The following is an 18950-nucleotide window of genomic DNA, read 5'->3' as shown; positions in this document are numbered from 1 at the left end:
TAACTATATGGGTGTCCTGTATTCTATATTCATTTACTACAATATTCATATACTTATTAATATTCATATTCACATTAATATTCATTTGCCACGACGCTATATTCCACAAACACCCTGTTTCCTCTATCTACGCCCAGCCTATTTACACATTTCATCATAATACTTTAAAATCTATAATCACTACAAACATTTTCCCATTCCGATCACCGCACGATAATCTCACTCGAACCCAAGACTCTTTTACACACACACAATACTATGTAATACTTGGTAGCTTTATTAAGAACGAAAGAAAGAAAAATCCTACGTATGTTCACTGAAAATAGAATTATCTGCGATAATGTCTAATGTTTATAAAATTCTGCATCAACAATGAAATTCTACAGCCACGAAGAAAAATGGACATTTAATATATTTTCAAAGCGAAGAACTAGCATCATATCGCCCGACTTCTGTTAAAAATTTACGTATTGTTTATTTATTTAAATATTTAGATTTCTAGACTATGCAGAATGTTGAAATTTTCAGAATATATTAATTTTTGGGTCACTTGACCTAACTGTACATTCATATGGGCTGTGAATTATACCTTCTAGATTTTATTTCGGAAAGAAAGGTCAATTTCATGAAAACTAAATCACTAAGCACCTCGACGGAAGAATGGCGGTTAGTACTGACTTCTGACACTAGGGCTAGCGACGATATAATGAACCCTTGAACAACTGAATGTGACCTTGTACACGGAATTGTTATACTATATTACGTTCACTTAATGACGGAAAAAATAAAAAGTTATCGCATAGTAAATACTACACTGTCCAACACACTCTTTCATCACTTAATTATCACTATCACTGATACTACATTACAAATATACACATACTACTCGAACTACAAGACACATCATGCCACATTCATACTACACACTACATTAATACATGTTATACTAATAAATATACACAGAAATCATTCCGATTTTACCATGTTAAATCGGCTCTATGAAAGGTAACGAAAGGAAAGAAATGAACAGGGCCAACTGGCCCTTATATTTATTAAATCACATTCTTACTCGACCTGTTTAATCGATGCCCTGAGGGGACATATCGGAGTATTAGCTAGCAATAGGACCCCTGCCCTGAAGGGGCAGGAACCCGGAACAAACTAAATGTTCAACTCATCCCGCTGGAAGCCGTACTCCCAATTTGGGAGTCAGATAGGAGCCCTTACTGTAAATTTACACGTGCATTATTCTACCTATCTTAACTACAACGAAATTAAATACCGCCATGTTACTAATGAGTAAATACAAAAAGAAATCACATCCACTATATACACGAACACGAACGGTAGTGGGGCAGGCCTAACGTAACTCTTAAAGGAGTAATTTTAAGGATAAAAGTATTTAAAGGGAAAAAACACTACTCTTTCTAAACTGTCTGTGGATGTTTATGAACAACTAACGAACTGATGCACTTCGCAGAACCTGTCCATCACTAATGATATCGGCAAAACATGGCGTCCCTGAATTACACTTCCTATTTTAGCTCCTCAGTCCGGTTTTTTTACTGTGACATTTAACAAATTACGGCTCCACAGCTTCCTGGACGGTTTTACATGTTAAATAAAATCCCAAATGTTACCTTGTTGCAGCTTTTCTACCTCATTTCTGACTTTTAAGCTGGAAGGTCCAAATCTGGCTGTTGTCAACAAGATTTTCCGGCTTGGAATGGAATAATTGCGCCCTAATATCATAGCGTGGGTTTATCAGCCAATCAAAACTAAGCATTTTGGCGGTGGGGCTTTGAAGCGAATAAAATTTGGTAAAATCTGGATTAAACTAGATTTTAGAAGGACCTAGGTATCTAAAAGAGAGGTGAAGGGTGGTCCTGAAAATTCTGTCGAATTTTAGATTGGTTATTTGATCTGGAAAGTTCCGTCCAATAGTGGATCTATATTTTCGGATAGCACTGACACCGTAAGAATTGTAATAATCCATTTACATATCCATATACAAGACTTATAACTAATTTAAAATATAAATAAAGATATTGATTCCCAAAACTATCATTCCCAATGAATTTTTTACAGTTTTTCCATGTTAATTTGAAATAGAATAATGAACGATATTACGAATTATATGAACAGCCAGAAATTTTTTGTTAAACATCAAGTACAGTCGGTGCAAAAAATTTCGGGCACCCTCCTATTAAAAACATAATTTCATTTGACTGTAATGGCATATTACATAATCTGTGATTTTTAATATCATCTAAGGTGTTAGCATAGTCATCATCCTAAAGTTTCCAAAAGAACATCATACTTGTGGTAAATCCTCTTCGAAACTCTGCGCTAAAGTTCTTTTTTAACTTTTTACTTCCCAACTTTTTTATAAAGTTAAATATGAGCGGCTCGAGCAAACATAATGGTATGTGCCACTTCCGGTCAAATTGAGTTATTATATGAAATGGTTTGGTACTGAAATACAAAACAGTATGTAGCTATTTAAATTTCGAAAATGTATTTGCAGATGACAGGGCAAGCTTGTTTGGTAAGTATCATTGCATTAAATTGCATGGGAAGGTTGAACCTTTTTTTTTAACAGTTTACCCGAAAGTTAGAAAATGTGACATACCATTATATTTTCTCCTAGAGCTCATCTGCAGCTTATATAAGTTAACCTTTTGAAAATTTCCATTCGCTTCTCTTTTTGCAATGCTTTTATTACGTTATTTTTCAGTATCTTTGTGTGTTTGTGTCAAATCTTGCAACTTCAAACAACTTCATTTACACACACCATCATACTAACGAGGACACTGAACTTTTGTATAAAGACGTAATTCTCATCATAATACAATATTTTCATTTAGTTTTTGCTCTAGCTTATGACAACTTTAAATCAATTAAGTTATTATAAATGTATTTAGATTTACAGTCAATTCAACTATATTTCAATAGGTGGCGGAGTAATTTAAAGGCGGTTCGAGACTTTTATGTGGCATTTTCAACGGGAATGTGAAGGATAGCGATGGCCAATTCCAGAATTTTTACTTTCCGGAATTCGGAAAATCCAGATTTCGAAAAATTCCGAACTTCGGAAAAATTCTGGATTTTCGAGAAATTGGAAAAATTCTGGATTTTCGAGAAATCCTTGAATTTAGAAAATTCCGTACTCGGAAAAATTCCGGATTTTTCCGAAATCCAGATTTTTTTAAATTCCGGAAGTTTTGAATTCCTGATTTTTTCCGAAATGCGAATTTTTCCGAATTTCGGAAAATACATTTTTAGGAATCGGGATTCCGGATTCCGAATTCTGGAAAATTTTGGCCATTCCTAGTGAACAACTAATAACTTTGTAAAATATTTATCATAGGAAGTAAAATATGTAAATGCAGACGTTGAAATCATATAAGATAGGTGTGAGCAATTTCACCATGTTTGCAATTCTGCCAGATACAGTATTTCCGAACACGTTGACATAAGTCGGTAGATGGAGCTAGTGTATAGGTAGATAGCGCATGGTAAACATATTTTGTCGCATTTAGATGGGTAGGAGCTAGGTGCGAAAGACAGGCAGTCAGTGTATGTCATAGACATAGCGCTGTTATAAGATCGAGAGCAACGAAGTACGGTCCATTGTTCCAGAAGGAAGGTTCGAAGATTTGTAGTAAGTATTGCATTGTGAAGATGAAAGCTTTATCTCTATAATGATATGTGTAACGCTGTGTGTTGTACATTGGGAGTCGTCAAACCATTTTTGTAGTCTTTGGAATAGCTTGAAATTTCGCCATGCAGAACAAAGAGTGGCGAAACTGGAACCTATGCTAATGTGCATGACGTAATAGAACAACGGCAGTGATATCTCCTTTCGTTCGATTTTCAAATCTCCTTTCCTTCAATTTAGTTGCAGATAATGCCAGACAGACGGAATAAAGGAAAGTACTGTAAGTGGTCATCAATGGATTTAAAGAAAGCTGTGATCAGCGTTACCCAGAATCAACTATCTGTCAACGCTGCAAGTATACAATTCAACATACCACGTCGAACATTAGGTGTCTATGTACAAGCAGGAAAGACACAACATACACTCTCTGGTAGAAAATCTGTGTTAAATGTAGCAGGGGAAGAGGTCTTAGTCCAGAGGATTGTGCGTCTAGCGGACGTAGGATTTTCTCTCACACCTCGACTGTTGCAAAAATATGTCTACAAGTTTTGTTCACAACACAAAGTGCCAAATCCTTTCAACAATATACAAGGTGCAGCAAGTCGAACATGACCTCGTGGATATTTGTTACGGCACCCTGAAGTGGCGAAAAGAAAAGCTAAGCATTTAAATGAAGCCAGGGCCCTTACTAATGATTATGTATTATGTTTATCATAATATTCATGGGGTGAAAATATGTACTCCAGTATTTGTTTTGTCGAGCAGTTTGACTTATCACCTTTGTTTACAGTAGGGGTGGTAAAATTGTGGACAGGGTGTATGCAATTTCGCCAGTTGACACTATTTTTCTTTTGTATTTGGCAGTACCGTACTATTAGCGTGCGAATGTTATTTTTTGTCCCACAGATAACTTAAGCCCTATACTACCCATTTCAAGTACGAAAATACTCGCCATACCTATCAGAAATTTGCAACAGTCGTTCAAAGCTTAACGTGGCACGAAATTGCGCACACCTACCTTAGTATTTTGAAGTTAAGGAAGTAAGGAATAAAGAATTGATTGCAAAATATTGAATAATAATTAAAAATTATATACTCATAATAACCGTGAAAGACTTAAAAGTAATGGTTTTATAAAATACATTTAAAAAGAAAAAGATCTTTCAGGTGGGATAAAATGGAAAAGTGGTAACAAAACTAAGAGTATTTGCCCGTTTTATTGATTTCTCGATAAAACTTTATCCCTCAACTTTAGAAAGATTGCCCAATATTTTTAGCCTTAGTCTTATTTGTTCATTTTATGTCACCAAAAAAGTATTTTCTCTTTTTAGTGCATTTAATTAAAGTATTGTTTTAAAGATTTTTTCGTTTTTTAGTATACTTAGTAATAATAGAAGATATAGAATAATAGTATGTTTTTAATTATTCCATATGTTGTAGGCCAGTGGTTCCCAACCTGGGAAGGGTGCATGAAGAACGAGCAAGGAGGCGCAAGCTACTGACAGAAATAAACTACATTCGTAATTAAAAATATTACGAATGTTCCTATAAAGAGGTGTTAAAGGTGAAGGGTCATAACGCCCTGTGGCAAAACTTCCCTTCATAAAAATGTACACTCATGTCCAAATTATTGTCGCATTTCTCTAAATATGTTGTTGTAGGAATATAATTTGATAACGAATTCACCCAGCATTTCTTATAACGTTAGTATGTGTATAATCTGCAAAGATATGTATATGGCAAATTTTATGTCAAAAGAGCAGTAAATAAGAACAATAAAACGAAAATAAAACTTTCTTGTCCATTTAGCAACATTTTGTTTTACTTATTCTAATTTTCGTATTTATAATTCTTTTCCTGTGAAATTTACCACAAATGTACATTTCCCAATTATACACACTGTATCAGTATTAAAAGTACCCTACAAAATCATTATCAAATTACCGTATTTACTCGCGTAATTTTCGCACTTTTTTAGATGGAAAAAGTTGTTTAGAAACAAGGGTGCGTAAATTATGCGGGAAAAAAATAGCCACATCAGTGAACATCATCTATTTTTCCTCAGTCAAAATAACACGAAAATACCGGTACACATTTTCTTTCTAGCAAGAATTGACAACAAACAACTAATTCTAAATTTGTAGAAAAATAACATTAAAAAATTGATTAAGAAGTTGTGTGGTTTCTTACCTTACAACAATGGCTTTGCTGCGTTGCCAATTGTTCATTAGCTACCATAATTGATTCCTGGAAAAATGCTGTTTCACAAAAAGTTTCCGCGTGCGCAAATTACACGAGGAAAATAAAATATACAGAAAATGCCCTTCAAAATTGGGATGCGAAAATTATGCGAGGGCGAAAATTACGCGCGTATTTACGGTATATTCTTACAGGAAGACTGTTAAAGACATGCGACAATCATTTTGGACATGAGTGTATACACAATTCGTGCCAAAACGTACCTTCCTTGCAAGTACAGGATTTTCATTTTTTTAAATAGCTCTACTAAGTTCCGATGCTATGTAGATTTTATATTGCTTTGTTAGGCCATGTTTCTGCCATATTAGTCTTTTATATGTGTCGGTGTACATTTGAGTACGTTGTTTATTGCATTTAGTAATACATCAGCCATCAGCTGATAAGATTTGTTTATGATTATGTAACTTACAGTCACTTCCCACTTGTTGCTAGTAAAGCATAGACGACAGACAAACGTTGTTTCTATTGCACTTATTTATTTGATTTTGTATAGTGACTTCACTTAGTATTAATTTGTTAGGTATTTAAACGGGATTAACTGAACAGCTAAGATTTTCATTGTTTATAAATATTTAGAGAGGTTAGTATTTAGGGGAAGTACTTAATTAATGGAGATGATTGCCCGTGCTTTAAGGCAATATCAAGCGGTTAAGATATAAGAATATTCCTAAAGTGTTGAGGATACATCCCAAAGCTTATTAAATGCGTCGTTTCTTCCGACAAGTGGTCACAAGACCACGATATATGGCAGGGTTTCCTTTTGAGCCCTTTAGATGTATGGGATGTTAATACTGTAATTTGAAGTTTTATTTTATTTCTTCCATGCACCTGGGTGACACCCAGCAACAACTGGAAACTTAGTTTGAAATGATATGAATTTATATAATTGTGAAAGTCTTTGCATATAAATTTCAATTTTAGGCAATAGAGTAGAGGGGGGCAAGAGTACGTGGGGGGTAAGAATACGATTCCCTAAAATCAGGTGAATATATTCGCGTATCGCAATAATGCGTCATGTGGAGTTTGATGTTAACGGCGTCTAGAACCTAAACAAGTTTGAGTGTGCTGCGGGCAACTCAAGCTACAAGCTATCTAGGTAAATATTTATGTTTTTCTAATAGTTTGATATAATATTGGGACATAACTAGTTAATGAATAACCTACACAATTTTATAACGATTTCAAAGTACTATAAAGCGTTAGTTTCTAACATATCCATTGTTTGACAGGATTGAGTAAATTGCCTTTCTTCCAACAGTTGGCTGTACAACATCATGGGAAAGCCAATTGTGTAGTGAGGGGGCAATGGTACGCAGATACCTGCGGGGCAAGGGTACGCGTGCGTACTCTTGTCCCTTCTGTTCTATGAAAAAAGAATCCAATTTTATTTAGATCTAACAATCAAAAAAGAATGTAGATTCCATTGTAATAGAGAGTGACGGCAAACTTTACTAATACTGGTTCCCATATGTAGCCTCTAACGTTAAGAATCCTAAAGAATCCTGATATTTTCTTATGTACGAGGGATAAATTGTTATTCTAAATACTACTTCTTACATAACAGTATCTAAGGTGGTGTTTGAGTTTTCGAAACAGATAAACGTGTGAGATAGTTAAATCTGGTTATTGAATAACATTACTCTTGCTTATTTTATTCAGGTTTCAGAAATGCTACGCTTTGTCCTCTTTTATCTTAAATGTCAGTAGTCTTCAGTAATAAATTTCAAAGGGCCTTATGCTGGGTCGTTCTGACGCGTGATTAGCGCCATACTAAAATGTTCGACTACCATATGTTTCCTGTAGTAGTCAGTCCTTTAGTAATTATACGTTAAAACGACTCTGCATAAGGCGGTATCAGTCCAATGATTGGTATGGAATCTTATAAAGATATACGAAGCTAACCTAACCTAACATTTGATAATATGTAGCTTCATCAAGGATAGCTCGAGAAGTTTTCAAGTTACCCTCGTAAGTGATAAGCATTCTGTAACTGTTGGAATAAGCTGAATTTGGAAATATATTTTTATAAAGAGTCTAAATATTATCTGATTTTTTTGTATCCTATGCATTCCCATTACTGATATAAGGAGAATTAAGAATTTTTCTTTCCTTTTTTAAAATGAGAATCTGCAACGTCTTTAGGCACAATAAAGCCAGTAGGCCTATTTACAGAAGAAATGGAGAACGAATTAGTGGAATATATCACATTACTTGATCAATTCTTCTATGACTTAACTTTAAAAGAACTAAGAAGAATGGCATACAATTTTGCTGAACGTAACTAGTTGCCCAATATCCTTTAGCCATGTGAATCGAACGGCAGGAAGAGATTGGACAGAATCTTTCCGTCGTAGGCATTTAACTATTGCTTTGCGACAGCCTTCAAAGATTGGTCTGGGGGGAGCTCGTGGTTTTAGCAAGCCACAAGTTGAACGCTTTTTTAATTGTCTAAAAGATCTTGTAAGAGAAAACGGCTTTCCTCCACGGGATATCTACAACATTCACGAAACTGGCATAAATACGGTTCCTCATAAAGTTTCAAAAGTCAACTAAAAATCAGTTGTGAATAAAACTGTATCTAGTGATTTTGGAGTTAACATAACAGCTGTTTCCTGGTGAGTGCATCTGGTTCCTTTATTCCCCAGATATTTCCCAGAAAACGAATGAAACAAGAATTATTCGATGGCTCGCCGCTGGGTTCTGTGGGAATGATATCTGATTCCGGTTCATCAACTCACAACTTTTCGTAGAATTGTTATATTATTTACACTAACATGTGCGATCAAATTCGGTTACGAAAAGGTATTGTTACTTTTTGACAATCAAACCTTTCACATTTCAATCGAGGCGATTGATTTCTGCAGGCAAAATGTGATAGTGATGTTGAGTATATCATCCCATACTAGCCATAATTTGAAACCATTAGATCGCTCCTTTTTTGACCCACTGAAATCCTGGTATTCAACAGTGTGTGATAAATGGATGAGGAATCATCCATCTCGCCTAATTCCAAGTTGCGAGTTTGTCTACTGAGGCTTGGTATCCAGCCTTCAAGAATCTGGAGTTGTCCCACTGAATCCAGATGTGTTCAATGAAGAAGCTTTTCTTCCTTCTATTGCGGATGTGGTAGACTTAAATGTAGAAGCCAGCCATCTGTTACCAAACCTTCAAACAGAAACGCTAGATCCCCACTAGAAGCAAGCAAGGGCTCATGCGGACTGCCCACTTCAAACAGTCTTCTGCCGGTTGCTCGTTCTCATTCATCTGTTACCAAATCTTCAACCAGTAACGCTAGATCTTCACTAGAAGCAAGCAAGAGCTCATGCGGATTGTCCACTTCAAACAGTCTTCTGCCGGTTGCTCGTTCTCATTCATCTGTTACGAAATCTTCAACCAATAACGCTAGGTCCTCACTAGAAGCAAGCAAGAGCTCATGCGGACTGTCCACTTCAAACAGTCTTCTACCGGTTGCTCTTTCTCATTCATCTGTTACCAAATCTTCAATCAGTAACGCTGGATTCTCACTAGAAGCAAGCAGGAACTCATGGAGATTGTCCATATCCAACACCCCTCTGCCGGCTGCTCGTTCATCGGTTACCAAAACTTCAACTAGTAAAGCTGGATCTTCACTGGAAGTAAGCAGAAGCCTATGTGAACCGTCCACATCATGCACTCCTTTGGTGGTTGTCAGTCCTCCTCCGACTGCCACCAAACCCTCAAACAAAAAAATCTTGATCTTCCAGAGGTCAATCAGAGATTCTGACATCCTCTCCTTTCAAGCAGAACTTACTTCTGAAACGGCGCCCTCCAAAGAGCAAAGGCAAACATCAACTTGTACCAAGAAAGCTACAACCGAAGGTAACTCCTCAGGTCAGTGAGGAAGTAGTGTACAAGTGTCCATTATGCAATATCATCTACAGTGATCCACCAATAGAAGACTGGATCAAGCTAACAAGATGCCATGAATGGTGGCATGAACAATGCACATCATATGAAGGAGTAGGCACCTTCATCTGTGATAATTGTTAATGCTCTTTTGAGTGCGTGCTCTTGCCCCTTTGATTTCGTACTCTTGCCCCACATATCGGGGCAAGAGTACGAATTTGTATGTTTTCATTTTACGAATTATAGTTCCTCCAAGGACAGAGGTGTATAAAAGTTGATTTCACATTTCGTAAAGGAGAGTTCAAGTTTTGTGTTCCATGTAAAAGTTTTCCGTTGTAACTATTTTTTACCAAAATATATAAGTTTAATTGAAATTTGCGTACTCTTGCCCCCCTTTCCTATACTCGGTACTAACTCCTTTTAAATCATATGCGATTGTGATCAAAGCTCACTTTATGAGTTTATTTTTAATTGATCAAGAGTAAAAACGATTAGTAACAACTAAATCTCTAATTCAAATACTTTACAGAAGGATTGTGCTGATAACTAATTGATTTTTCTTCGCATGTAGACAGTTACTTTACATTTCTCCCTATTCATTAATCGTTCAGTTGATCTCATACTAATTTCTCTTTTTCGTTTCCCAAGCTACATGATACGGAAACTATTGTTTAAAATGGAGTGCAGTACTTAAGAATACGTTGCCGATGCTGGAAGACTAGTACTTAAGAATACCATAAATTGTCGATTTAAAAACACACCATTTCCATTTTTTGTAATGAAATCGTGCTTATCATCTGGAAAAGGGTGTTCTGACAGTCTTAACTGAAACTGATAACACCTGATTTTCGGAAGGGTAATTTTGGCACTATTCCGACACATTTCTAGTAAGGATACGTTTTGGCAATAAGTCAAATTAACACCGTACATAACAAAATGTCCATTGAATAAGAACTGTGGTTGAATTAGGAAGAAAGCTGATAAAAGGTACAATGGTATGCAGAAGTTTTACTGGAAAGAAATATAAGTTGATGCATATTATTATTATTATTATTATTATTATTATTATTATTATTATTATTATTATTATTATTATTATTATTATTATTATTATTCAAGATTTAACAAAATGTATGTTCCATCTGAGAATCGCAAAACGCGTTAGACCAACAAGCAGTAAGAAGAGAGGGTGTGAAATATACATGGTTCAGCAAGAGAAACGCCTGGTAAATAAGACTGAGAACCACTGTTGTAGGCAATACTACTTACAGTAGCAAGATTGGTATGGTCATAGTAATCCTGGAAGCCAGTATAATACCCATAGTGAGAGTCAAAACCTCTGTACAAGGGAGTGTACTCTCTTTTGAAGAAGCCCAAGTGCCACTTTCCAATAATTCTGTTTACATAATTGAAGTCCTTCAGATATTCAGGAAGAAGCTTCTCGCTTAATGGAAGTCCATTTGGCTCAGAAGAAAGGATTACCAGATGCTGCAGTCCTAAAACATTCACAAGAACAATCAATCTTTCTTAACTTAAGAAAATTAATAGATTAATCTGGGAAAGATGTACTAAATGACACCAATCTAATCTAAATGAGAGTTGATTTCCCTAGTAGAATGCATGTGTCACTTGGTTTGAATGTGCATGGGGTCAAACTTGGTTTGGTCGTCTTAATTATCTTTTCTAATAAAAAAGACATATAAATCATTTTCACACATGAATACTTACCTGATCTTGGCCTCATAGTTATTACGCAAACCACAATAAATAATAATCATTATACTTGGTAATGTAATTCTAGTTGGCAGAAAATCAACAGCACGCTGCAACACGTGCAACTGACTTGACTACACTGAGAAACAAAATTGTATGTGACGTACGTAAAATCGTATGTTACATTTGTAAATCCTGTAGTTTTTGGACTTAGCGTACAGCAAACTATAACTGAAAACGCATGTTTTATATAAGTGTTCCATCTGTACGTACTTTCCGTATGAAACAATATAGGCGGTCAGGATCTTCCGTGCAAATGGACGTATATAACATATAGCTGACGAAGGTAACATACATATATATATGTAATATAGGGAAGACTGTTAAATATCAGACATCCTGCAACGGCACGAAGTAACATCTAAGGGCAGTGCCTATGTAGCATACGGATAACGTATGCTCGGTACTGATTTATGTAGTAAGCAAGAAGATTCCTTATATATGTACAATATACTGCTGTCCGGAGAACAATTTTTTCTTAGTGTAATCTATACTGAAATGGGCAAGAAAGTATGTGACCGCCTATATTGTTTCATACGGAAAGTACGTACAGATGGAACACTTATATAAAACATGCGTTTTCAGTTATAGTTTGCTGTACGCTAAGTCCAAAAACTACAGGATTTACAAATGTAACATACGATTTTACGTACGTCACATACAATTTTGCTTAAAATGTGAATATGCATTCGGCATCACTCAAGCTGAGTAACCTGCAGAGATTACAGCATATACGACTCTGCAAACAGAAGGGGTCTTTCTTTCACAAATTTGGAGCCAGCTAAACCTTAACGTTACAATTCTTATGCGCAAGAAGCCGCCAATGCTCGTGCTTGCACCTGCCAAATTAATTATGGACTACATCAACTTGTGAACAATAGTTACACACAATGAAATTTCACATTCACAAACGCACACCCAACAGGTGCAGTTTCTACTATCCCCCAAAGGACAAGACATAATGACTCCAGGTTCCAATAGAGGAATGATCCTGGAATTCCTCCAAGATACAAAAAATTCGGGCGAAGGTATGTTCTACTAGGATGAAACTTAATGCTGCTGCCAATAACTACAGTCATCCATGGAAATCAGACAAACGCCGCAAGCACGAAGGAATCAAATTATTTTTCTGAGTTTCAAAACAAATACGCAGCTCTGTCGTATGAAGCTGATCACTCTGAAAAGAACTTCCAAAACACACCACCAAGATAACAGAAACATAAAAAATCAAATATTTCTATGTATATGGTGTTAAAAATAAATATCATTTTAGTAAGACATTAGCTTCCACGTGTAAAATCACTTCGCATTTAATTGAAGTGCAGGACATGGTCCGATTTACCTGCAGAAACAATGTTGTCTATTAAAAATTTATTTACTGTAAATAAAAAAAAACGGGAGTATGTCAGGAAAATTACCAAGAAAAATCAACCCTTGAAAGCTGTAATACGCCAATAACAGGCTGATACTGATACAGATGATATCTTGCAAGATCTCAAGGGAGAGAATTTTCCAATTCTCGCTGTAAAACAAATGCGATAAAAGAGTCAACGCACCGAGGACAGGATACCACAACCCTTAGTTCTGGTCTTTTTTGGAAGAGACACCAACTTCCCAAGAGATATATGACTAACAGTACATCCTCAGTACTGGGTAAAGATAGAGCAATACTATCCTCAAGAGTATCTACAATGCTGCCACTGTGAGTGGCTCAGACACGCATAGGACTAATGTAACTCCGAATCGAAATGCTTAAAATGCCCTGAATATCATTTAACAAAAAATTATCCAAAACGCACCAGACAAGTTTCAACTTACTGTTGAAGTTCTCCAAATCTCCACCCGGCGAATAAATCGGGTGTGTCTTTTTTAAAAAAGGAAACGATCGCAGAGTACAACAGAAAGTAAAAATTATGCAGATCACTACTGCTTCAACGGACATCCCAACTGCTTCGTCAAATGCCACTCAACATTGCTCGACCACCAATTATGCCCTAAAAACTTCAAGCCAACAAAGCACAATCTGCCCAGAAAGAAGCATAATCCCGTGACCTTTTTATTGGTATCAGGGAAATCATATAAACCTACAAGAGTTTAAATTTAACTGCCATGATTCAACTAGCTAAGAAAGGCCTTCAGCGACTGAAAACAGCACCTGATGCCATGACCAAATTCCAAAACTTCATTGAAACTGTAGTTCAATTTTTTGATGATTTTACAGTATAAACGCAATATTATACTCCACATAAAGTTACTTTTCTGGAATGTCTTTCCAACTACAATATTTTGCATATCTTTTACACGAAAAACACATAATGCTACTATAAGATAACTGAAATTTCAGTATTTTGATGCTAGGTAATTCATTATCATTATAGTTCATATCAGAAGAGAATACTCGGAATCTGAAGGCAGTCCGAAACCTTTTCGAAAATCAATTTCAAGTTAGTTCTAGTATACAGAGGTTGTTCAGCCTACGTTTGGCCGATTTCGTTCCTTCCCCCTCCCGGGCAGAATGGACTCACCCGACCTGGCTCGTGGCGTCCTGCAGCGTTTTGCAGTGGTTTCCTGGGAACGGAGTTGTTTTTCCGTGTGGACGACAATAACGCACAAAACAGGACCATTGTTGTGAGTGTTGTGTTAAATTTGTTTGCAAGTGTGTGGGTTTCCGCTCTGTGACCAAAATGCCGCCCAAACTAAGCCGGTTTCGGGAAGGCTATGTTGCGGCTCTTTATGACGCCCACTTAAGTGTTTCTGTCATTAGAAAACAGTGCAAGAAGAATGGTTGTAACATCAGTCTAAGTGGAATAAAAAATGTTATTAAAAAGTACAAGGGCAACGAAGTTCCACCATTTGGATCACCAACGAAGTTGCCTAGGAAACGGGAATGCACCAAGGCCACCTCCACCATGCAGAGGAAACTTCGCAAAATGACAATGCAAGAAAATCCGCCAACACAAAGGTGTATGGCTAATCGTCTTGACGTGTCTTTGGGGATTGTGAACCGGACGTTACAGCATCAACTCAAGCTGGAAAATGTCATGAAAGCTCGCGGCCATCTTCTCACGGATGCCCGGAAAAAGGAACGAAAGTGTAACGCCTGGAAGCTGTGCGTACGGCATCTGGCAAAACAAAGGTGGATGTACGTCGTAACGCTCGATGAAGCATGGATTTACCTTTCCGACTGCGGCAAACCGAGAGCCATCATGTACCGAGAGAAAGGCGCCAAGAACTTCAGAAAGTGGGTCCGTGTCTGTAAAGAATCCTTCCCAAAAGGGTTCATGGTCCTTACTAGCTACTGTTACCGAGGTAAACTGAAGATTCGTAGGGTGACGAAGAACTGCAAAATACATTCGCAGTATTTTCAGGAGCAGATCATGCTTCCGATCTACGAGCATTTGGTTCCAACAATGTACGGAAATGACGCCAATCTGGTGCGCATTCACATGAACAAGGCCTCATCACATACCTCACGATCGTCCCTCGCATTCTACAGGGAGATGGGGGAGGCAAGTGGTATACAGGTGATACCTTTCAATGAGGTACCTGTTAAATCTCCAGATGCAAGTCCTATGGACTATTGTGGATTTGGATTGCTGAAGCGGGCTTTGGGAAAACGGAGTATGACAACTGTGGAAGGACTTTAGAAAGCTTTTTAAAGGGAATGGGACAATATTCCCCTCCCAGTTCTTCAGAGAAGGCTATTACAGTGGAAATTACGCTGTCGGGCTATTGTTAGGAACCAAGGGAAACACATCAAGCACTTACGCATCTGGCGCCATGGATTCTTCTAAATTTTTAGGTAAGTCGAAATTGGCCAAATCTAGACTGAACAACCTCTATAATAATCAAAACAATAATAATCAGACTCTTTCTTAATAATCATTATAATAACTTAATTTGTGAACATCTTAAGTTACTTTGTTCGATCAGTAACCTCAGTTTCGCCCTTGATTAAAAAAAATCTAGGTAAGCAAATGGCCTTTGCTCAGAGAAAACGTTGTGTGTTTAAATTTACGCAAGTTTCAAACACTTTCTTTCATCATTACTTAATATTTCTTAGTTGTAACTAGTATTAAAAACAGCAATTTCTAATCCATTATTAACAGTTGTAAGATGGTCCTTTGGCTTATCGAATTATAATGAAATTTTTATATACAAAACGAATAGATTTTATACCGTCATTATATCAATATGTATTTTCTATTTGTTTTAACTATGAAAGATCTCCATCATATTTGAAAGTAACAGGAGCATTTTTAAATATTACAATTTAAGTTGAGATCACGCTATAATCCCCAAAACAAATAGTCCGATTGGATTAACATCTCTTGAAGAAAGTACTCTCAAATTGTTAAAGGTATGAGGGTATCCTTATCCAAAGGGTTTGTAAATCTACAAATTAATTTCTGCTATTCACTGTGGTTTTCTGGCTTCCGCACAATGGTGCTCAATGGAAATTCGGTGATATCGCTGGTCTGATCTATTCTCCTTTTTGCTGTTCGCCCATGTAGTCTCCTGTCATTAACTTTGCTTTGAACTATAGATTTTTTCAAGTTGTCATCTCTTCTCATGATATATTCAAAGAATTGTAGCAAGAGGTAAAGGCTGGTCGGAACCCTGAATATCCTCCGTCAGCATCATATTTTAAAAGCATTGATAATCTTTTTGTCTTTAGAATGTATTGTACAAGTTTCACAAATGTAAAGGAATACAAACGCATCTATGTGACTCATTTTTGTGTAAAGTGTTATACCTCTGTTGATCATATTCTAACAAAATTATTCTAACATTATATTATGAGAGTATACACACACAATTATATATACTGAATATTAAATATATATATTAAATAAATACCTAGATGCATTGGATATTTTCCTGTCATCAGTGCTGATCTTGAAGGAGTGCAGAGTGGTTGAGTGTAATGATTGTTCAATATTATACCTCCGTAACACAACGCATCGATATTAGGAGTTGGAATTTGATTTGAACCGTGGAAACTTACATCGTTGAATCCCTGGAAATAAACAGTAAACAATATTCATATATATTACCACTCCGATGTATTAGCACTTATTTACCCCCAGAATAGTTGGTATAGAAATACTAAACCACAGGCTGATAGTTGCACTATGTGTAAATGATTTCAAGCTAAAATACTTATCGGTACTCAAGAATTTGACGATAAATGGCTGCAAAACTGTCTCATACCCGTAATTGGCAGGTTAAAAATATTTCCATTTTTTCTAATCAACTTAGCGGCTAAATTAAGAACAGTGGATCATACATACAATGAGTATAAATGTAGTTTTTTTTAGTTATTTATCTATTGAAAAAAGTGACTCCTAAAGTCTTTAATACACGGAGAAAAATGCATAATCCAGTCGGCATGTAAATGCTGTTTTTACCAGGTTACGCGCGTCACCACATTAAGTATTTTCTAATGTTGTTTCATCCGTAGTACGATCTACACCACCGTCCACAAAAATTTTGTATTGTGGGACTACCATATCTATCTAGAATTAATGCCATACCCATTCTGACGGTGGTAACTTACGTATATGATGTTACCACCTTCCTACGACTGTTCCCTCTTGGTTCTTTTCAAATCTGTGACTCCCTACCTTACGAGAGTAATAAGACGTCATATCTTCTGTGAGAAGGAAAGAGAGAAAATATATTTTTAACACGAAATCCAGACGCCGAACTCCAGACTTGGCATGGTGTTCCCACCTGCTGTAGTTTTATACATGAAATTACATTACTTAAGGAGCGCACCCGCGTAAATACGATGAATCCACACGGAAATCCTAGTCCTCTTTTTCTCAGTGTAGTTGTATATATTAGTAATTTCCAATTTGCAATCCTGGAGATTTATTTCGTACTTCGTGAAGCGTGAGAACCTGAAATAGTGGTAGAATATGAAGACAGACGATCAAAACAAAGAGTTAGGACGCCGAAAGCGCAGGAAAAGGCTCTATTTGTAGTCCCATGACTTTACAATGTCTTGGGGAAGTATATCTAAAGTTTTGGAATGCACCGTGTATCTGTAGTGGACGATTGGATGATAATGGTAGAATCTGATCTTCATTCCACCATTACTCATATCGGTTTGCCCAATACTTTAGTTCCGGTTATGATGCTTGAATAAGCAAGTTCCTTAAAATTAGTCTTTTTTGTTTAAAAAAAACTTTAGTTTTACGTCCAACTGTTATGTCGTGTAGGCTAAAGGAGATAGTGATTATGAGAATGAATGACATGATCAAAAGAGGAAAATGAGAGGAAACAGGTGAAATTCCCACGCACACGGTGTTTGTCCACCAAAAGGCCCACAAAGCAAGAGTTGGGATCGAACTAGAAACCACACGCACCAGAGGTGAACGCTCTACCGCTGAGCCACTGCAGTCCTCAATTTAAAGAATAGATTTTATAATAAATTTTACTTAAAATTTTCAATGTTGTATACTATTATATTTAATCTGTACTGAAATTAGTCCGAAATAGATCAAGCCTCATTAAGAAAGCTCTGCGTTATTGTAATGATTATGGTATAGATGCTTTTTAAAGCAAGATATTGTAATCTATCATGTGTTCGGACAATAGTGGTTGAAAAATGTGCTGTACACTTAGCATTACCAAATTGAAATATTTGCATTCTATCTACGATCGAACCGATATGAGCTGATATATTGAGCTACATTCTGCAAATTGTACGGAAAATTGCGATAGTGGTAAGAATAGTATATTTACAATATATTTCACAATCTGAAAAACATTAAAGGTATTTTATGTTAATTGGTTCAAGGAACAAAAAACTTTTATATAGAAGTAGATGCTTTATTTCTTAGAAAGATCCTGATGTTTGAGATGATATCCTCACGTCTGTGATATTCCGTCGCCAAAAGCTATAATCAGTCACTTGCCTATACCTACTATATCTAATTTTGGGTTTTTTTCAGTCAAGATTCGAGAAATTTAATTCATGGTTTGTTGTTTAACTATAAAGTTTGATGGAAAGAAAAGTACTTACCAAGTCATCTGCTAATATAAAAACTATGTGTAGAGGCTTTTCTGATACCACAAAATTCGACACCATCAGCGCTACAGCTAATACTGAAAGTGAATCCATCTCTTACTGACCTGGAAAAATAAACATACATTCACCTGTAATGAAACTTCGCACTAACTTTCGAATTCAGTTTCTAAATTCTTTACAAGCCAGCACTTAAATAAGAGGTCAGGGTCGCGATGACTCAATGATAGAGTACTCACCTCTGGTGTGTGAGGTCCTTGGTTCGCTCCCAGCTCTTGTCAAGTAGACCGTGTGCTAGGCAAACATTGTGTGCGTGGATTTTCTCGGAATCTTCAT

The 18950-nt window shown here is 36.4% G+C and overlaps 1 protein-coding gene across 1 annotated transcript in view; it reads right to left on the bottom strand.

Annotated features, from left to right (window-relative positions):
* LOC145680837 (arylsulfatase B-like) overlaps positions 1-18743 on the bottom strand; it is a 53676-nt gene extending 34933 nt beyond the window's left edge. The window contains exons 1-3 of the mRNA XM_081751943.1: positions 18612-18743; positions 16439-16598; positions 11075-11301 (exon numbers count right to left, since the gene is read on the bottom strand). Of these exons, the coding sequence (XP_081608069.1) occupies positions 11075-11301; positions 16439-16598; positions 18612-18710 (486 nt within the window). The 5' untranslated portion in view covers positions 18711-18743. The remainder of the gene's footprint in view (positions 1-11074; positions 11302-16438; positions 16599-18611) is intronic.
* Positions 18744-18950: the final 207 nt, after the last annotated feature.

Source organism: Thermobia domestica, chromosome 3 (genome assembly GCF_964235325.1).
Source record: "Thermobia domestica chromosome 3, izTheDome1.hap1.1, whole genome shotgun sequence".
In the NCBI taxonomy this organism is placed as follows: Eukaryota; Metazoa; Arthropoda; class Insecta; order Zygentoma; family Lepismatidae; genus Thermobia; species Thermobia domestica.
Note: the sequence above shows the minus strand (reverse complement) of the source record. Positions and strands in the feature narration are given on the sequence as shown.